This window comes from Bubalus bubalis, chromosome 1 (genome assembly GCF_019923935.1).
Source record: "Bubalus bubalis isolate 160015118507 breed Murrah chromosome 1, NDDB_SH_1, whole genome shotgun sequence".
Taxonomy (NCBI): Eukaryota; Metazoa; Chordata; class Mammalia; order Artiodactyla; family Bovidae; genus Bubalus; species Bubalus bubalis.
In genome coordinates, this window is record NC_059157.1 from 186,963,891 (window position 1) to 186,985,545 (window position 21,655).

A 21,655-nucleotide genomic window follows, 5' to 3' on the forward strand; every position below is an offset into this window, starting at 1 on the left:
AAGCTTGGGGGAGGGATGGGGCTTGTATGGTCTCAACCCTTATCATTCACTGAACCAACAGTCACAGAGGAATAGAAACAGAAGAGACCAGAAGGATCCTTCATCTAGTCCTGGGTGCTCAGATTTGGCAATGTAGCTGCCTTGGCTCAGAGGTTAAAACGTCTGCCTGGAATGTGGGAGACCCGGGTTCGATCCCTGGGTTGGGAAGATCCACCTGGAGAAGGAAATGGCAACCCAGTCCAGTACTCTTGCCTGGAGAATCCCATGGAGGGAGGAGCCTGGTAGGCTACAGTCCATGGGGTCCCAAAGAGTTGGACACAACTGAGTTCACTTTCTGCCTTGTACATTTCTGCCTGGCAAAAACATATTAATAAAATCAAAGAGAGGGAGTGAACTGAGAGCAATGATTTGAAATTGATATTAGAAAGGGCTCCTTCCCCTAATATAAATAAAGCTCTTAAGAACCAATAAGAAAAAGATAAAGAACCCAACAGAAAAATGAACAGTCGATGGACAGTTCACAGAAAATACAATGACTCCTATGTATGTTAGTCACTCAGTCATGTCCAACTCTTTTTCAACCACATGACTGTAGCCCTCCAGGCTCCTCTGTCCATGGGATTCTCCAGGTAAGAATACTGGAGTGGGTTGCCATGCCCTCCTCCAGGGGATCTTCCCAACCCAGGGATCAAACCCAGGTCTCCCACATTGCAGGCAGATTCTTTCCTGTCTGAGCCACCAGGGAAACCCATAGGAAATGCTAACCAACTATATTATTGCAGCTGTGTATGTAAGCAAAATTACAGTGAGATCATTATTATCTCTTACATTAGCAAACATTTTCAAAGTTTAATAGCATGATTTTGAAGAGACTGTAGAGAAACGAACGGTCTCATCCTTTCCAGGTTCAGATGTAATCAGCACAGCCTTCATCTGGGCCATCTGTTAATATCCACAGAAATCCTCAATGCACAGAACCTTTGGCCCAGCAGTCCCACCTGCAGGAATTTATCCTTCCGCCGGACTCACTTGTACAAATTGATCTGTGTACTAGGTTGATCTTTTTTTCCTTTGTGGGACTTAATTCCCTGACTAGGGATTGAAACCACACCCTGGGCAGTGACGTTGATCTTAATTTCCCATCAGCAGGGCGTGTCCATAGGGACTGGGGAGGAAATGCTGCTGGGGCTCCTTTCTCTGCTCCTACCCCACCTTGACAGACAGCCTTCCGCAGTGGCTGCCGGGTGGCACTCTCAGTAGGTCCCCATCACCACCTCCCACACCTGGATTACCTCACCTGTGCCTCCTCAGCTCCACCCTGCTGAGCCCCACCCAGTGGTGAGATTCCAGCCTTCTGTTCCTTGAACACGTTGCCAAGGTCTACACTTACCCCTGTATCTTGGAACATGTTCCCAGGTTCTCCGCATCATTCAGGTCTTTGCCCAAGTGCGCCCCAACTCCCAAGAGCCCCAAACTGACCACAGCAGCTAATGTGCAACCCCCTCCAACACACTCACCCCTCTTGAAACATCACTCCCAGGTCTCATTCAATAAGATCATGGCATCTGGTCCCATCACTTCATGGCAAATAGATGGGGAAACAATGGAAACAGTGAGAGACTTTACTTTTTTGGGCTTCAAAATCACTGCAGATGGTGACCGCAGCCATGAAATGAAAAGACGCTTGCTCCTTGGAAGAAAAGTTATTACCAACCTAGATAGCATATTGAAAAGCAGAGACATTACTTTGCTGACAAAGTCTATCTAGTCAAAGCTATGGTTTTTCCAGTAGTCGTGTATGGATGTTAGAGTTGGGACTATACAGAAAGCTGAGCACCGAAGAATTGATGCTTTTGAACCATGGTGTTGGAGAAGACTCTTGAGAGTCCCTTGGACAGCAAAATCAAATCAGTCAATCCTAAAGGAAATCAGTCCTGAACATTCATTGGAAGGACTGTTGCTGAAGCTGAAACTCCAATATTTTGGCCATCTGATGTGAAGAGCCAACTCATTGGAAAAGACCCTGATGCTGGGAAAGATTGAAGGCAAGAGGAGAAGGGGGCAACAGAGGATGAGATGGTTGGATGGCATCACCAACTCAATGGACATGAGTTTGAGCAAGCTCCAGGAGATGGTGAAGGACAGGGAAGCCCAAAGTGCTGCAGTCCGTGGGATTGCAAAGAGCTGGACACGACTGAGTGACAGAACATGTTCTTAGAAAACACTTTCTGAAGAATTTAGGGTGAAACATGATGTCCTCAAACAATAATCGATCAATTGAGCACTAGATCCTGGATCAAACAAATAGAGCAAAACCAGTGAATCTAGGTGAAGGATACATAGGTTATTCCCTAGGTTGGAATTTTTAAAAATAAATTGGGAGAATTAAAAACAAAAACACACAAGGCTTTCCCTTGTGTGTTTGAGTGGCTAAGTCTCCATGCTCCCCATGTAGGGGGCCGAGGTTAGTTCCCTCGTGGGAACTGAATCCCACATGCTACAATTAAAGATCCCACATGCCACAAAGAAGATTTAAGATCCTGTGTGCCAGGAACAGCGAAATAAATAAATATGTATAAAACCCCACATAAACAGAGAAGTGCTTCCCATATGATCAGCAGATTTTCCTTCTCAAACAGAGAGCAGCTGTGACGTTAAGATGCCATTGCTTTATTGTGCAGCCCCGGACTGGGGCTCATGCTCTCAGCCCCGACATTGGCCTGCCTGATACATGTCTCATAGCTCTGGCTTTTTGTTAATTTAAACATAAAGCTCCTTTGCTAGGGGATACTGTGGACATACATATCCTAAGCTTCACTTCTCCACACCACCTTTAGCTTCTGCTTTCAATCTGGCTAATTCTTCCCATCCAGATAAAGAGAACTAACCAGCAAGGACTTCCCTGGTGGCTCAGACGGTAAAGCGTCTGTCTGCAGTGCGGGAGACCTGGGTTTGATCCCTGGGTCGGGAAGAGTCCCTGGAGAAGGAAATGGCAACCCACTCCAGTACTCTTGCCTAGAAAGTCCCACAGAGCCTGGTGTCCATGGGGTCGCAAAGAGTTGGACACGACTGAGCAATTTCACTTCACTTTCACAACCAGCAAGTGGTCTCGTGCCAAGCAGTGCATCTCATGTTCCATCATTCTCACCCGTAACATAAAATTCGGGAAAGACCACATGAGGCCACAAGTCCTTGGTCTCTTCAGTTGACACGAGGTGGTGGAGACTAGTCATAAAAACGGGTTCTGCAGCCAGGCAGCCTGGGCTTAAATTCTGATCCTGCCAAGTTACCAGCTGTGTGATCTTGAGCAAGCGACTAAACCTCTTGATGCCTCAGTTTCCTGAGATCATAACTCACAGGGTTGCTTCAAAGAGCACAGAAGTCAGTGTCTAGTAAATTCTTTGCAAAATCCTGGCACATAGCAAGCACTCAGTTAGTTTTGGCAATAATTACTGTGATCTCGAGTCCTCCCCTGGTATTTCTCTAAAATATCAAGCAGCCCAGTGCATCTATACAAGCATCTAACTTGATGAATATTGACAGCATCAGTATCAAGAATCATTCTGAATGCCTGGCACATGCAAGGCACAGCTTGGCCATTTGCATTACAGACAGTTACGGTTCAGAGCGGAGGTGAGCTGTGGACAGCTGTGGAGGGTGATGCCCCTGGCTCACCTTGGGAAGGGGGCCTGGCCTGGCAGCTTTCTCTTGAGGGCGGGCACTGTGCTAGATCATTAATGCTGGTATCCAGCCCTCTATGGCGAGCGAGCGGCCTTTCTTTTGATAAACGATTTACTGACACATACACACAGCACCCTACATTTGTGAGGGACCAAGGTCAAGAGCAGCACTCTGTCACACACATCCCCTCCATGTCTGCTCCATCCCCAGACCCCAGTGAGTGGGGTAGGAGTGAGTAAGCAGAATTTCTGTATGAGCTGGTACAAAGCTGTCAACTGATGTCCATCATCACTCTTCATGGGCACCATTCTAAACCCAGGGGATACGGGCACCCACATTCTTGCTGGGCTTCAAGTCTAGGACAGGGTGAGAAGGGGCCGAGTGGCAGGGCTGAAGGATGCTGACAGAATTGCTCTGGGGCAGGCACTTCACATAGAATGCAGGACTTGTTTGGTTAGACCGTAAGAACGGGAGAGGTGTGTCCTGGGGCTGAGGGGTGCGCACGCCACGATGAATGTGCTGAAGTGGCTGAACTGGATCCATCTATGCTGTGTAGACGGGATCAGCAAGAACACAGTGTACACCTGCAAGTGACCACCAGGAGGTCAGGTTAGGACAGCTGGTCATCCAGCACCTCCATCCAGACTCCTTCCGAGTGTCAGAGCAGAACAGACTGCTGGCCACACAGGAAGCAGCTGTTCAACAGAGGGCCTGAGACACCTTGATCCCAAGCCAGACTCGGCGCCATCGCCACCTGCCATGTCCCGAGCAGAGAACCCAGAGCCGAGCCTGCAATGCTGGGGCTTTATGTAGGCGGACTCCTCCTCCGAAATGCAGGGCTGTGAGTCAGTCTTGGCCCTCGAGTGACCACTCCATACCCTAGAGGACGTTCAGGGTTAGGACAGCTGAGAGGAAGGATGGGGGATGGGGATGGGGGTTGGACTGGGGACCAGTTTTCTTAGGGCTTGGGCAGAGCAGGGGGACAGGAAACGGACACAAACAGGGAGGCTGATAAGCAGCAAAGATGTGAGGCCTGGAGGGCTGGCACAGGATACTCTGTCTGCGCGCCCCTCCCGGCCCCTGCCCCACCCCTACCCCCTGAACCTGCAGCTTGGATCCCAGCCATCCTGGGGCCCCACCTGGCATCTACCCCTCCAGCTCTCAGGCGGCTGGGGCAGGGTGATGATGGCAGCATGGTGGATGGATAGCGGTTTCACCCCAAGGGGAACAGTGCTCCTCAAAAAGTCCCTGGGGATCACACGGGGTCACATAACCACTGGGGGACCCAGGCCAAGAGACCCTGAGTGGCAGGCAGCACCTACAATTCACCGGGGCCCTAAAGTTCACTGGAGACACTGTCGTTCCAGTAAATGATTTTAGCCCCAGGCTTAAAGCAGGGGCTTAGTGACATATGAATCATTTATGAAGAATGTTAGGGCAGCTCCTCCTCCAACCACCTGACCAGGGACACACCTGACGAGAGAAAGACCAGGATTCCCAGACCCTCGGAGAAGTTGAGGGACATGGGGGCAGCACAGGAGATCAGCAAAGACAACTCAGTGTTTAGTGTTCTGTGGGCCCGTTTATTTCCTTCCAAGACCATTTGCGTTCCAGCCACATCTTCCCGGAATGAACCCAACCACACAAGGTCAGTACGAGACCGCAGTCTGTTTTTAAAGTGCTACCCAGGAATACAATCACGGTCGGGTTAAATTCATCACCATGCTTGGTCATCAAGCCAAACCTCTCCACATACCTGGAAACCCTTTTGTTTTCTTCTTTAAAAAAAAAAAAAAAAATTGTAGCTTTGATACAACACTGGGGAGGGGGGAACTATAAGCCTAAATTATAAATGGCACATTACTGGTCATTTGGAAGCTGGGGAAATGGAGCTGTGCTGTGCTCAGTCATGTTCAACCCTTCGCAACCCGATGGACTGTAGCCTGCCAGGCTCCTCTGTCCATGGGATTTCTCAGGCAAGAACACTGGAGTGGGTTGCCATTTCCTCCTCCAGGGTGAATGGGACAGTTTGTTGCATTTTGACTGCTTCCTCATCTGGAAGGAAGGAATGCCAAAAAAAAAAGAAGGAAGCAGAGAGGTGTAACCTGAGTTTGCTTCGTAGGACTAGCAGTGCTGATGTCCCTGAGCCGCTTGCTTTGGTCATCACACCTTCTCAGGTTTGGGGTGGTGGTGGCAGGACCTGGCAACAAGGTCTAGGCTGGTGCTTAGACCTGTTTTTCATCTGATGGAGTTAAATGTTCTGGCTTCCAACAGCCACCAATTTATATTTCAAGTTTCAAGACTGAGGGCCATGAGAACATTACTCAGAAAACATTTGAATTGAATGGCAGCAGTGTAAATTAACCTTTCCCCTTCTGTTCAAGGAGAAAAGGTACAGCATCCTTCTATAGATGTGACCAGTAAGGCCAATCAAACATCTGGACAGGCACCCAGCTTGTCACTGGCTGGCAGCGGCAGGCCAGGTAGTTCTCTCTAGAAATCCAGGGATGCTTGTGGACTTAAACTTGAGACCTGGTTGAAATAAAGTGCTCGGTCTAAACCTTCTTCCTCACAGCAGGTTTTCAGCCAGAATGATGAGGTGGGTACTTCTGTTGATGCTACATGATAACAGACACACACCTGAAGGTCCATTTCATTCCTCAGGAAGTAACACAGGCTCATCCTTAAACAAATCCAATAGAAGTACTGGCAACTTATTAAAACCGACATGAGCAGCTGGTTCCAGACATACAGATACACATTAACATTAGTGTTCATGAGAAATTGCTTTCAAAGCACCACTCTGCAAGAAATTTCATCAAAACAATATCAAAAGCCCCCAAACCACTCTCACGTGTGGAAAAGGTAAAGGGAATGAAGTGGTTTACAATAAGTAGGTTTTGCATTTGGTGTATAATCTTAATTGATGTTCGGTGTCAATGACATTTAACATAAATATCCTACACTATTAAAAAATACACCTGGATAAACAGCTTGGAAATGAAACATTCACAGTATCAATACAGCCCACGTTCTCACGGCACTACCCTGACCCTACCTTTCATTTTTCCTGTCTTATTCCTATGTCAGTGTCCTCTGTCACTTCAGAAAAATGCATTTGTGGGAGACTAATGTATGTGCATCTGGAGGGTGGGCTCCTGGAGTGACTTAAATGTGCAGGGTTCTTGATGTGCATCTCACAGACACCAGCAGACACGCATCTCGCCAGCACACACTCCCTCTTGTGTTAATCCATGTGCTTCTCCCTCACAGGTTGGACGGAAAGCCCCTGACACTTCCCCAGGACCCTGAAAAGGAGTCAGGTCTTGAGAAAGTTGAGAAGCAGAGCCCTGGATGAAGGTATGGAGCAGTGAGCAGGATGCTCGTGGGGTTGTTCAGGAATGGGAATGGCTACGACTTCTTTTAGAGCGAGAAAGCTGAAAGTAAAACTCTGACACCTTCACACTCAAGTAAGTCGAGTTCAAATCAAATAAAAAATTGCACTGACAACTTCTGATCAGTGCCTGACATTCTGACACACACAATACCCTCTTAGAATTAATTCTGAAATGTCACATGTTCTGCCGAGCACATGAGAAAGGACAAGAATCCCTCAAGTGAAACAGAACATTAATGAGACCATTGCTTCCAAAAGACTAGTAGCGATTTCTAGTCTGTGGGGACTAACTTGGTATGAACATACTATATTTTTGAATGTCAGGTGCTAATTTACAGTGATAACAATTGGAGTATAATCTTTAAAAGCAATGTATGCTAAAAAAGTCATTTTACAGTCAGTTGATAATTCTTGGGACACCTAAGGATTTTGAATAGTGCGTTTTAAAACAAAATTCCTGGTTTTAAGTTTTTTTGATGTGGACCATTTTTAAAGTCTTTATTGAACCTGTTTCAATATTGGTTCTGTTGTTTATACTCTAGATTTTGGCCACGAGGCATGTGGGATCTTAGCTCTCTGGCCAGGGATTGAACCCATACCCCCTACACTGGGAGGTGAAGTCTTAACCACGGGACCACCAGGGAAGTCCCTATAATAAAATTCTTAATGTTATTTTCTAATCTCATCCTCAAAAAGAAAAAAAGTAGGAAAAGAAAGAATTCTATAAACTTGATTTTTATAAAGGTTTCTGCTCATCCCTGGCTCTCTTACCCATGAAGTATATGTTGAAGGAGTCACAAAAGCACCTCTAGAAAGGCACTCACCCAATTTCCTATCTGTGACAGAAGCCAAGTTTTCATAATTGCTTTTGAGTCTTACGAAGAAACATGGATCTTATGCAAAACCTGTCATCAGGATGACAGGTGCTCCTTAATAAGCATTTCTCCTAAAAGTGCCTCATCCAGAAGGAGTGAAAACCTGTGACTGGACCCCAGGGGAAGGGCTCACGGTTGAGGAACGTGGTTTCCCCCAGGGGAAAGGCGAATTGATGAGGAAGGTGGTTTGGAAGATCCATAGGGTACTAACATCGTGTGCCAAGCTCACTGTTTTTCCCACTGGAAATTAAAACAAGGGCCTCCCAAGAGCGGCTGAGCAGCGTTCACAGTAGCATTCTGAAGAGCTCATAAAAGAAATCTGATGTATGTTTGGCTCATTTGTTATTAAACTTCCATTCCTAAGACTCACACCTGAGACATAAAATGATTTCCTCCTTTGCCCTGATAGTACTTTGTTTCAGCTATGGGCAATATTTGGCAAAACCTTGAACTAAAGAAAAACCACATATGTATGGTGAACACAACCTTGTGCCTGTGGTTTATTGCTCCTGACTTCATCTGATGGGCTGGCTGCTCTCCTGTGAGCCCGGACGGCAGACGGCAGGGAAAACATTCCGTGTGTTGACTGCTCTGTGGTGTTATTATAGCTTCTGACGCTATTCAGAAAAATGTAAAACCACCTAAGGATTTACATATCTCCTACTTGCAAATAGGCTCAAAGTAAACTTAGAAAAGTGTTCAGCATAATATGCATAGGATATATTTAGTATTTGCATAATTTTTCAAGTTATATGGCTAATATCAAAGGCAAGTGTCTTCCTATATTTGTCAGTGTTTCCATTACTGCGGTGATTTCTCTGTTTGCCTGCGTCCCTCCTCTCAGTCCGCAGGGGCTGCCGCACTTTTTATTCTGAGTAGCCAATCAGGAGAGGTGACCCATCCATTCCATTCACAGTGACAGCACGGAGGGACCGTCCGCTTTGCTATGTGGTCCAGGCACCAGCCAAGGTTAGAGCATGGAGGACCGAGCTCGTTTCCCCAGCTGCCCATCCACAGTCCCTTACAGTGAGTTCCACAGCTCGCACGGGAAGTATCCTCCCATCTAACTTCAATCCTCAGCTGTGAGCACAGACAAACGGTGGAGTCTTCGGGTCCCCTGGCTTCTGGTGGCAAATTGGGCTTTGCAGATTTTCTTCAGGGAAACCTCCTGGATGGAGACTGTTTTTTTTCCCCCTTTAAAAGACAAAATGGTTGGAAAAACCCCAGCTAGACGGTGGACAGGGCGGCCGTCCAGCAGCTCGCTGGCCCTCTGGCTGTATCCCAGCAGGTGGTGATGGTGGGTCCGCACCTGCAGCTTCCCTGGGGAGGGGGCGCTGGCCTATGGGTAGGGGTCCGAGGAGGCGCCATTCAGGGTGCTCTGGCCCCGGTGCCTGGAGAGCAGCTTCTTGTTCAGGATCCGGGAGAGCGTCACCCCCTTCCTCCGTGCCCCATCAGGCTGCTGCAGGAACACGAGGTCGTTGTGTGACTGGCTCAGGCCGGGGTCTTTCTGCTGGTGCCGCCGTCGGAAGAAGAGCTTGGCACCCTTCCTTAAAATTCCTCCTGAAAGAGCAAGGCACAGGGTCAGAGGGCTGCGGCGAGAGGCTGGGACGTGTCCGGGAGGGAAGGAGAGAAGGCAGCTCCGGTGACTAACACAGGCAGCCTGTGGCTGCAAGCGCAGAAAGGCAGCTGGGTCAGGCCTGTGCGCAACACAAGAGCTCCCAAGGCATAGTGAGCAGAGCAGCTTAAAACAGGAGAGTAGGGGCAGCGGGCTGGACTGTCCCTTGGAATCCATTCCCAGGGAAGGCACTCAGGTCCCTGACTTTTAGGGGTCCCCCAGCCCTACCCACTCCTTGTCATGAGGAACAGTATAAGTAGCAGAGCAGGGCTCTAATGACCCAGAAAGGATGCTCCGATATCAAAACCAAATTAAGGACTTTGACAGAAACAATTTTCACCTTCTTAGGAAACTTGTTTAGTCCCTGAGTCGTGTCCGACTCTTTGTGACCGTCGACTGTAGCCCGACAGGCTCCTCTGTCCATGGGATTTCCCAGGCAAGAATACTGGAGTGGGTTGCCATTTCCTTCTCCAGGGGAGCTTCCCAACCCAGGGATCAAACCCACAACTCCTGCACTGGCAGGTGGATTCTTTACCACTGAGCCACCTGGGAAGCCCCTTAGGAAAGTTAAATGACACTTATTCTTTTGGGGAGGAAGAGCTTTTATAACTCCAGATCCAGCATGTGTCTATTAAGCTAAGTCACATGACATATCTGTTACTTGATCACTTTTGATCTACAAAACCTCAATTTTGCTTGTTCCGATCTATGTAAATTCAATGTAAAATGATGGAACATGAACTAGAAAAATATAGCAGCAGCAATGATTTCAACGGCGATGGTTCCTTAAAGGTTAAAGGCCAGTTACCATAGCAATGGGACAGAGCCCACTAACCTGCTTTCACTTCCACAAACTAGTTTAACATCCTGTGAATAAGGCCCACCAGGGTCCTTTCCAGTCAGGTTGTGAAACCCATGACCATTTTGCATGCAGGAGTTAAGGACTCTGAAAGGAAGAATGGCTTGACCTTCCCAATAAGGAGCTTTAGAGCTAATCTGGCAATTCATTCTTTTCATGATAGATCCAGCGAGTACTTCAAAAGCTGTGACATATGCAAAACCATCCAGCTTAATCCAAACAGGAGGCCCGAGGGCAACACTTTGCTCTTCTAGCTGAAACAGATAGTTGTGGAATCCGACCCAGCCTTGTCCACAGACCTTTGCGGGATCAGCACTGACTGTGGGGAAGGCAGCGATCCCGTGAATTTCAGAGGCCACACCCTAGACCTGAACTTAAGGATGCCCGTCCTACTTGCTCTGCCCAGAATGGATGGGTCTCCTCTCCTGATTGGCTGCTCCCAATAAAAAGTGCAGCCACCCCTGAGGACTGAGAGGTGGGACAGACACACAGAGAAACCACCACGGGAACGAAAACACTATGACAAGTGTAGGAAGACATTTGCCTTTGATATTAGCCATATAACTTAAAAACTTAGGAGCTTCTGTGCGGAAGCTCAAGAGAAACGGGCTGAATTTCACTGGGTCAAAGCTGCCCCCAAAGACTTGTTTTGGTTTTCTCTTTGGATACAATCACCTTTCAAGAAGGCTGAATAGGATATACATATATACATCAGTCAGTTCAGTTCAGTCGCTCACTCGTGTCTCTTTGCGACCCCATGGATTGTAGCACACCAGGCCTCCCTGTCCATCACCAACTCCCGGAGTTCACTCAAACTCATGTCCATTGAGTTGGTGATGCCACCAACCATCTCATCTTCTGTGTGTGTGTATATATATATATTTACAATTATATATATTTATAGTTATATATATGTATATGTATGTGTATTATATGTATATATTTACAATTATTATAAATATATAATTGCAAATATATAAAAATATCTATATAATTGTAAATATATATATACACAGAGGATGAGATGGTTGGATGGCATCACCGACTCAATGGACATGAGTTTGAGAAATGGCCATCCACTCCAGTATTCTCGCCTGGAAAATCCCACGGACAGAGGAGCCTGGCGGGCTACAGTCCATGGGTCACAAGAGTCAGACACAACTTAGTGACTAAACCACCACCTCCACCAGAGTTGGGAGGTGGTGTGCGGGGGCTTGAGGAAGGCTGGAAGGGGGACAAAGCAGAAAGGGGAATGTAAGTCTCCGTGGCTTTACTCCAAGTCAACGGGCCTGACTAGCTGCTCCCTGGACCTCAGAGGTCCATTCCCGGATCCATTCTAATCCCTGGAAGATGCAGCATATCTTAAAAAGACCACCAGGCAGGGTGTGTGATGGCAGGGGTCACCACAACCCATGGGGCCTGACTCTGGAGTCTGGCCAGTGGGGTGGATACAGTGATGCCTGATGATTAATGACCTAGGGACTCAAATGTCCCGGGGGCTCCCAACCTGGCCAGGTTCCCTTAGGTTCGGGTGGGCGGGGGGTGGGAGGTGCTTAGGAGGTGTTTCTGGTCTACAGGTAGCTGCTCTGGGTTAAGCTCACAGTCACTCAGTCATGTCTGACTCTTTGCGACCCCATGGACCGCAGCACACAGGCTTCAGCCCCTCAAATAGCATGTAAATGTGGGGCTGTCACATCAGAACAGAGGAGAGGGAGGGAGGTCCGTTGGACCCATCTGGTTAATCTAGACTCTAATCCCACTTCCCATTCCCATCTCCCCGGGGTGGGGGACAGGGAATGGAAGTGTGGGGAGGGGAGCAGACCGGTCTGTCCCCCAGGCCAGCTGCAGACCTAGGGATGTGGAAGCCAGCAGTAAGAGAACCTCCCCTCGAACACTCCATCCACAAAGCCCATTTCACACATGTCCCTGTGCTGAAATCCCACCCGGGGTTTGGAGCCAAGGTCTGAGGTGTGAGTGGGAACGGTGTCAGGGTTTGCATCTTGTCCATCCAGAATTCTTATGTTGGGGTCCTAACCCCAGGTCCTCAGAATGTGACCTTACTTAGAGACATTGACATTGGCGATTCAGTTATAGCAAGGTCATTAGGACAGGTGCTAATCAAGTATGACTGGGGTCCTTATAAAAAGGGGAAGTTTGAACAGAGGCGCACTGGGAAACGCCATGGAAAGATGAAGGCAGAGCTTAAGGTGATGCACCTACAAGCCAAGAGGCAATGTGCTATGTTGTTAGCAATCCACGCCCTCCAAGGCTGGGGGAGCGGCTGGGACAGACCCTCCCTCTCAGCATCAGGAGCACCCAGCCCTGCCCACACCTTGATCTTGGACTTCCAGCCTCTGGAACTCAGAGACGAAATCTCTGTTGTTTAAAGCACCTCACCTATGGAGCTCTGTTTCAGCCACCCCCAGGATCTAACACAGACAAGACAGGGAAGGGGAAGATCTGACTTAGGATGAGGATCCTGGAATGGCAGCAGCGTCCTCCTGTATCCCTGAACCCCGGACATCGTGTGGAAGATTGCACTGCCCTCCCTGCCAGGCACACGCATGGTTTCTGTCCTTCATCCTCCACTCTCTGGAGCAGGGGTGCTGTGTTGTTAACTGCCTGCTCAGCATCAGTCCAGAACCGGATGCTGCCACATGCGCTCTGGTGCAGATCGACCCCTAACTTGACATGACTTGCCGCGGCTTCTCCGGGGACGTCGGCTTTTTGGACAGAGGATGGTCATGTGAGGGGCGAGACTGAGGTTTGCACCTCTACAAGCTGCAGCCCAGGTTACATTTCCCAGCCACCTCCAAGGGTGCTCTCATCTCTTGCTTACAAATAAGGAAGTAGAGACTCGGAGAGGGACATGCTCTGTCCTTCAAAGCTTGGCTCCTCTGTGCTGCTGAGGATACATCTGAGCTGGAGGTAGCCGGCAGGCATCTGGAGGGCCGGTCTGCCAAATTGCTGCTGGGGAGTTCTCCTGAGGGTGGGACTGAAGATCTCAGAGGGAGTTCAGAGCAGAGCCCTGCTCTTTGGCAGGGACTTGGATAGGCTTCCGGGCATGATGAAAGGCAAGCCGGTGGCCGGGGGAGGACAGAATATTCCAGCGCTGTGAGCCCTTCTCCAGGCTCCGCAGTTTAACTCATCACACGTGAAGAAGGACCAGTACAAGCTGAGGTTATTCCATTTTCATCACTAAATAAAAATGTGATCGTCTGTTTAAACTTGGTCACTCAAGCACAGTGACCTTCGGGGTAAATAACTGGGGATGGACACAGCCACAGGTACGCTTGGTGGACGCTGATACAGCCGCACCACGGCAGGTCGTAGCTCAGATGGGCAAGTGCACTCTTCTTTGCGGGGAGGCAGGACAACACAAAGCCACCATGACCAGGACACTGCCACCCAGTGTTCTGTGTCAGTTTGCCCAGCGTGCCCAGTGACTCCATCCGGCACTGAGCTGAGTGTTTCTGGGAAGCCCCTGTCCATGTGGTCCAGGTCTCCCATCTGTGCCTGAGCCCTAGGAGATACCCTAGGTGATGTGATGGCCTTCATCCAATCAACTGAGAACAAAAAGGAAGGATCCCCAGGCAGAGATTCTGCCTCAAGACTGTGGCATCAGCTCCTGTCTGCCCTGTAGGTTTCAGACTCACCCACAAAACCCAGATCCTTGAAATCTAGAACCAATCGATTCTGTTTCCCTGGAGAACCCTGATGACACAAGAACCCTAGTTTGGAAGGTCACACTTTCCCCGGGCCCCAGAATCTGTCACTCCTTGCTGATGCGGGAACTCACAACCATGGGGCAATGGAGTGAGGCTGTTCAGATTTAACAAGCCCACCTCATTCACCTGACAGGCAAGAAGCAAGGCTCAGACCTCACTCCCGATCTTAAAGATGCCTGAAGGTCAAATGTAAAAATGGGTTACATGAAACTTAAGGCAAATAACCAAAATCTTAGATGGCACCAGGAAGAGAAAAAAAAATCTTTCCCTGGTTCCAGCAAGGTTGCTGCTGCTAAGTTGCTTCAGTTGTGTCCGACTCTGTGCGACCCCACAGATGGCAGCCCACCAGGCTCCCCCGTCCCTGGGATTCTTCAGGCAAGAACACTGGAGTGGGTTGCCATTTCCTTCTCCAATGCATGAAAGTGAAAAGTGAAAGTGAAGTCGCCCAGTCGTGTCCGACTCTTAGCGACCCCATGGACTGCAGCCCACCAGGCTCCTGCATCCATGGGATTTTCCAGGCAAGAGTACTGGAGAGGGGTGCCATTGCCTTCTCCGCCAGCAAGGTTAATAAAAAAAAAAAAAAAAAAAAAAAAATATATATATATATATATATATGTAAGGCTCAAGTATAAACATGTTGTTGTTGTTTAGTTGCTCAGTTGTGTCCAACTCTTTTGCGACCCTATGGACTGTAGCCTGCCAGGCTCCTCTGTGCATGGGATTTCCCATGCAAGAATACTGGAGTGGTTTGCCATTCCCTTCTCCAAGTGATCTTCCCAACCCAGGGATTGAACCTGTGTCTCCTACATTGGTAGGTGTATTGACAGGTGTATTCTTTACCACTGCACCCGCCCCCCCCTCCCCGAGAAACCCCATAAACTCATATATGAAGGAATTAAAAATAATTATTCTATTTAACGTTGCAGATACTCCCCACTTTATTCCTGGTTGTTTCCACAGTTTAACAGACATAAATCGCTCAAGGGAAAACATGTCCCAACATTTTACAGACAGGAGAACGGTGACCAAAAGCAAACTTGTAAGTTGCAGTTTGCTACCCAAAGGACAGCTTTAGACTTCAAGAGGGACCATGGACAGCCCATTTGTAGAAATGACTACCTTTTAGAACCAAGGACAGTTATGGAGGCCGGTCTGTCTGTATTTCTTGGCGAGGTGGTGGTGTCACATCGGCTAACACAGTTCTGTCTTTCCCTGAGATGCCGGTCTTCTACCACCTGACCAGGGCACTTTGAAGGAGGAAGGTGGGGAAACTAGCATCCTGGCAAGGTCAAACTGGGAAGGGACGGGAGGGATAAGGATGTGGGGAGCTTATTTAGCTTCCAGCTCAGTTAGGATATCTGCTTTCCTCATAGCAAGACTATTCTTAATTTAAAAAAATATATAAAACAAAAATAACTTACTGTGTAGGCAATTAACTCTGGTTGGCATAGCGATCCTCTTAAGTTAAAGGGGATGAGCAGGAGATGGAGAAAAGGAAGAAGTGAAAAGAAAAGTTTGCAACAGCAAAATCAGAATGCGAGCGGTAAGAGTTTGAAGCATTTACATCACACAACGTAGGACATTACTGTGCAGGACGTTGGTTTGTTTCTCTTTGTCTTACTTTTGAGTATTTCTCAAAGTTTCCACCAATGCTTTTGTTCTGACTTGTGGTAAAACAGACATAAAATGTACCATCTTAGCCACTTCTAAGTTTGGTTTGTCTTAAGCGCATTCGCAGTGTGGTATAAGCATACCAGGGCTTTGTTAAGCTAAAAATAAAACCAGTTTGAGAAATGCATTTCCTGTCTTGGCTGCATCATCACAGTAAGTAGATTTCCAATCAGCAGAATTCCAGGGGAATTCTAACAGGCAGGCAGGTCTCAGAAAGCTAACTTCCTCCTATGACAGGAGACACAGGTGGTTCTTAATCTGAAAACTAGTTTTTAGTTTAAAAAGGAGAGCTGCCTCCTTATCACCAGTTTTGGTGGGAAACAGCAACTATCTGCACAACGCAGAATCATCTAAGGTTCTGACAACAAATCTCTCGGATAACACTGAGAGATTAACACTGAGAGTATAAAGCACTTTTTTTAAGTGCTACCAAATGCGTCCCTTTAAAAAATCCTGTGTCTGTGAAGCCCTAGGAGTGAGGTGCGTCCTGGGAGCCCAGCGCCATCCTCCGGGGCTCAGGGTGGAGGACCAGCACATCTGTGGGCACCAGGTCCCCAAGAGTGAGGGTGTCACCCATCCCGCCGGCCACAGGAGAGAAGCAGGGTGGCCAGGACACAGCAACGACACACACCGCAGGGAAAGAGCTCCCTGGGAGGACCGGCAGAGGGAGCGAGGGAGGAGGGAACAGCGGTCTCCGAATGCACCCGGGTTGGCGAGGCTCAACCTTTCAGAATGGGCTGAGGGCGGGAGGCAGGGTCAGCTTCTGTGAGAAGAGGAGACAGACGGCTGCTGGTCTGTTGGGCACAAAAGGGGCACATCCATCTGTTCCCCGTGTGCCCATCCTGCCCAGTGCCCACCTGCCTGCCTTAGGCCCAGGTGAGCCCCCTTGGGCAGTTCTGGCCCCAAGACGCCGGGGGTGGAGGTCGGGGGCTGGTGCATGCCAGGCTGTGGACCAACAGCCAGGCCACCTTTTCCACAACAGAAGCCAGGAAGCCACCACAGAGCCAGTGCTCAGGTCACCACTCCCCACGCCACTCCTGGTCACCTGATGGGGCCCTGGGGATAAGGTCTCAACACTGGGCAGGGGGCAGATGGAGTCTCTTCATCTCAGGGTCTGGAACCACACCCAGGAATCCTCTCCTCTCTCTCGCCTCCTCTTCTAACTTCTGCCTCCTCCCCGATCTGTCCCTGATCTGCAGGGCTGGGTCAAGGGGGAGACACAGGAATCGAATGGGGAGGGATCTCCAGCTCCATCCCAAGGATACCAGGGCTGTCCTGTGCCCCGAGGTGTGATGAGCGGCAACCCTGGCCTTGACCCGGCTGAAGCCAACAGTGCCCCCTACTCCCAGCTATGACAATTGAAATTCTGCAGCCACGTCCAGCGTCCCCTGAGGAGGGGACATGATTGCCCCAAGCAGGAACCACTGCCCTGGTCCGCGGCACCAAGAACAAAGGAGCAGAAGGCAGAGCCGCTGACCACGGTTCCCGACCAGTGAGATTCCTAATGTCTACCCTCGCCAAGGAGCCAGGACAGAGCTGTACCCAGGACTCCCGGATTGGCCCCAGCCTCTGCCTTGGCTCTCCTGTCCCATGCTCTGCACTGGGACCTCCTATAACCGCCCAGCCGGTGGGGTTCTTGGGGAGGCAGGCACCCGCAGTAGGTATATCCCTGAACATGGAGGAGGGAGCTGAGACTCAGTGAGTCTTGAAGCCTCACATCTAGAGCTGGCCAAACCTCTGGGCTAAATTCTCTTGGCAAGTATCTTCAGGTCACCATCATGCCAAAGCACTGTCTGGGTTAAACCGCACACTGAAGAAATGTACCGATTTAAAGCCCTGTTTTAATGCTAATGCGAAACAGTCGCTTATTCTAATACAATGATTACCTCACCTCTGCACATGTGTTAAGTTAATTGGCTAATTTTCTAGGGAGTTCTCTCCCCGTGGGTCCTGTTAGGGCTGAGTGGGGAGGTCTGGTTTGCTTTCAGTTGGAGGGAAGAGTCTGAGAGGCATGCAAGTGCAGGGGAGCCCATCTGTGCAGCTGGGGGAACCCCAGCTCTGCCCAGCTGGTCTCCTTGGCTCCATTGTGGTCTGTGGCTCCTGGTGGCCCCTCTCCATGCTCTGGATGGTTCTACTCCCAGGAGGAGGGTGCACACACAGAGAACATGGTGCCTCGAACCATGAATACCAAGTGGCCCTGAGAACACAGAGAGATGACCCGGCCACTCACACTCAGAAGGGTTCTGAACGTGCCCCCAGCCCTGCCCATGGGCTTGAAATGGGCTCAAACATTGAGTGCAGGTGTTTTTGTAGGCGTGGGGGTGCAAGGGTAGGGTGCCCTTGTAGAGAAGAAGGGAAAGAGAGCAGAGGCTGAAAACTGAATTTCAGTCTGGAAACTAGCAGGAGACCAAAGCCACGGACTGGCGGAGGGGAGTGATGGGGAGCAGCGCCAGGGTGGGCAGGGAGGTGTGGGGAGGGGCTGGTACCTTTATGCTTCTTGGCAGCAGCTGGCTCCAACTCTGACACACTCAGAGAGCTCTCAGACAACTCGTCCCCCTCGGGGTCCTGCAGGGCCTGGCCACCCCATGCCCCAGCGGGTGGCTCCTTCTCCAAGTCCCAGGAGTCTAGCTCTATCTCCTGGGGCTCTAGGGCCGGTAGGGTCCCCACTGGGGCCTCCTCCTCGGGTGGGGCAGAGGTCACTGCCGCCTCCGGCTGGTCCTGGGGGGCATCCTCTTGGTGGGCACCATCCATGGAGGCCGCGTAGTCCAGCATCAGGGCTGCGTCACTGTCCTGAGATAGTGAGGTCTGTCCAGGGGTGAGAGACAAAGTCAGGGTGAGGAAGGTGCCAGGATACTCGGGAGGAGCAGTGAGCTGAAGAAGCCTTGGCAGCCCCACACGCACAGCCGTGGGGGTGGTTTCGGCGTCCGAAGGTGCCCGGCCCTCCAAGGAGACAGTTAAGGAAGCTGAGAATCAGTGCACGCAGGTCTCCCAAGGCAGAAGGTCGGCCTGAGGTGCCAGGCTGGGGGAATCTGGGAAAGAGCACCCTCTCTGGGTGCGGAGGTGGCACATAGTCTGCTTAGTGACCGCTGACAACTGCCTTTTCTGACCCAAGTCAGAAATGCCCACTGATTCAATCTGGGACAATTTGACCTTCAGTAAAAATGGGGCTTTTTTGGTGGCTCAGCAGTAAAGAATTCTCCTGCCAGTGCTGGAGATGTGAGTTCAATCCCTGGGTTGCAAACATCCTCTAGAGGAAGAAATGGCAAGCCACTCCAGTATTCTCACCTGGAGAATCCCATGGACAGAGGAGCCTGGTGGGCTACAGTCCAGGGGTCGCAAAGAGTTGGATATGACTTAGCGACTAAACAACAACCACAACAAAAATGGTAAGTCAGCTGGACTAAATGATCTGGAATAAAACCTTAGAGAAAGCACAGAGGAGATGGAGACACTCACAAGTCTTGTCCTTATTTGTTTTTTTTTTGAAGCCTCTGGTGCCTCAGACAGTAAAGAATCTGCCTGCAAATGCAAGAGACCTGGGTTCTATCCGTGGGTCGGGAAGATCCCCTGGAGAGGGGAATGGCTACCCACTCCAGTGTTCTTGCCTGGAGAATCCATGGACAGAGGACCCTGGCGGGCTACAGTCCATGGGGTCACAGAGGGTCAGACACGACTGAGTGACTAACACTTCCACTCTCATTCTTATTTTTGGTTTTTAGTTTGGTATAGAAATGGCAACCCACTCCAGTACTCTTGCCTGGAGAATTCCGTGGACAGAGGAGCCTGGTGGGCTGCCGTCCATGGGGTTGCACAGAGTTGGACACGACTGAAGCAATTTAGCATGCACGCATGCATTGGAGAAGGAAATGGCAACCCACTCCAGTGTTCTTGCCTGGAGAATCCCAGGGACAGAGGAGCCTGTGGGCTGCCATCTATGGGGTCGTGCAGAGTCAGACATGACTGAAGCAACTTAGTTTTGTTTTTGGTCACACCGCTTGGCATGTGGGATCTTAGTTCCCTGACCAGGGGATGAAACCCCTGCCCCCTGCAGTGGAAACTCGGAGTCCTAACCACTGGGCCACCAGGGAAGTACATTCACTCATTTATTAATCCTATAGAAAACCCAACTACTGAACTGAGCCGGGTGCTTCCAGAGATGCTATCGCCCCCTCCTGGCTGCTTCTGGAAGTGCATGCAGGAAACCCAGAGGCATCACCTGGCTCTTGGAAGATGGTTTCCAAGGCCACCCCCACCCTGGGTACAATTGCAACACTGGTGACTCGCCCCTAGCACCTCCTACGACCTATTATGGCCCCTTTCTCAAGAGCCAGGGGCCCAGTTCTCAGCATGCCCTCCTGTCCACCCTCTTATGCCCTCAAGAAATCAAGCCACCCGCCGTGTCCAAAAATTCATCTTCCTCCTTGTCCCCTCCCAACTACTAAATTTCCCACCTGCACCTCCCTCACTCACATTTTCTTTGCTCATTCTGAAAGGTTAAAAAGAGTAAGGGACTGTCACCTGGGCCCTTGCCCTGAGGGGCTGGCCTCTCCAGTAGCCTGGCCTGCCCATTGTCCACACGGGATGCCTTGAGCCTGCCATCTGCCCTGGACTAAGGTTACAGAGCAGCACAAGGAAGGCATGGGGACGGGGATGTGTTTTAAAACAAGCTTCATTTCTCTGACTGCAGGAGGCATAAAGTTTCATTGCAAAAGGAAGCATTTGGAAATGAGTCATATGTAAAGTGAAAGTTCCCCAAGACGGCTCGGTGATGGGGGTGGAGGTCCTGTCCTGAAGGGGAGCTGATCTCATCTCGGTCTTTCTCTTTCAGTAATTTTTCTTCAAATGATTCACCAACCTCTCAACACCCAAAGCATCCCAGGTCAGAAACCATCAAGTTCCTTCCTCAACAGGATAAACTGCATAAACAAAAATGCCACAAGTAATCCCTTGTTGCTGCTGCTGCTGCTGCTGCTGCTGCTAAGTCACTTCAGTCGTGTCCGACTCTGTGCGACCCCATAGAGGGCAGCCCACCAGGCTCCTCCGTCCATGGGATTTTCCAGGCAAGAGTACTGGAGTGGGGTGCCAAGGGATTCTCCGAATCCCTTGTTGGGGGAACACAATCTGACATTCCCCGGGTGGCGCTAGTGGTAAAGAACCTGCCTGCAATGCAGGAGACCTGAGAGATGCAGGTTTGATCCCTGGGTCAGGAAGATCGCCTGGAGGAGGACATGCAGCCCACTCCAGTATTCTTCCCTGGAGAATCCCAAGGAGAGAGGAGCCTGGTAGGCTACAGTTCATGGGGTTGCAAGGAGTTGGACACGACTGAAGCCACCTAGCAAGCATGCAGGCAACCTGACATTCCAGGGGTGGAACTTTCCGGAGTTAAGTTGAGAGCCAGGGCAGGGCGGGCATGGGAGGAGGAGAGGCTCACCTTGGAGACCCCGGATATGATGATCGTGCTCTTCTTCCTCGGGGACTTGAGCTTCAGCTTCGAGGACTCGCTGAGCTGTCGGATGGCGACTTCAGCCACCGGGTCGGCCCCGTTCAGCACCAGCAGCTCTGCCAGGGGAAGAGCAGGGTCAGACACATTAGCAAAACCTGGAACTTCGACAGGAACTTCAAAGACTGGGCAACAGATCTGGTCGTTAAGGAGGGGTTGGCAAACTTTCTGTAAAGGGCCAGAGGTGACTAGCTTGGGCTTTGTGGGCAGCTGGCCTGTCACAAGTACTCCACGCTGTCTCAGAAGTGGGTAAGCAGAGACTGGATGTTAAGAGTGCGCACTGGGGACTTCACCCCTGAATGTGGTCCAGTGGATAGGAAACTGCCTGT

General features: G+C 50.1%; 1 protein-coding gene across 6 annotated transcripts in view; it reads right to left on the bottom strand.

The window, feature by feature from the left end:
• Positions 1-5,243: 5,243 nt before the first annotated feature.
• C2CD2 (C2 calcium dependent domain containing 2) overlaps positions 5,244-21,655 on the bottom strand; it is a 66,229-nt gene continuing 49,817 nt past the window's right edge. For 2 of the 6 annotated variants that reach the window (XM_006071530.4, XM_006071531.4), the window contains exons 12-14: positions 21,258-21,385; positions 18,313-18,631; positions 5,244-9,513 (exon numbers count right to left, since the gene is read on the bottom strand). In XM_006071530.4, coding sequence (XP_006071592.1) covers positions 9,293-9,513; positions 18,313-18,631; positions 21,258-21,385 — 668 coding nt within the window. In that variant the 3' untranslated portion in view covers positions 5,244-9,292. Of the gene's footprint in view, positions 9,514-15,063; positions 16,590-16,629; positions 17,028-17,061; positions 18,024-18,312; positions 18,632-21,257; positions 21,386-21,655 lie in introns of those variants that run through there. The other 4 variants (XM_025292170.3, XM_044947344.2, XM_025292152.3 and 1 more) reach the window with 4 other exon arrangements.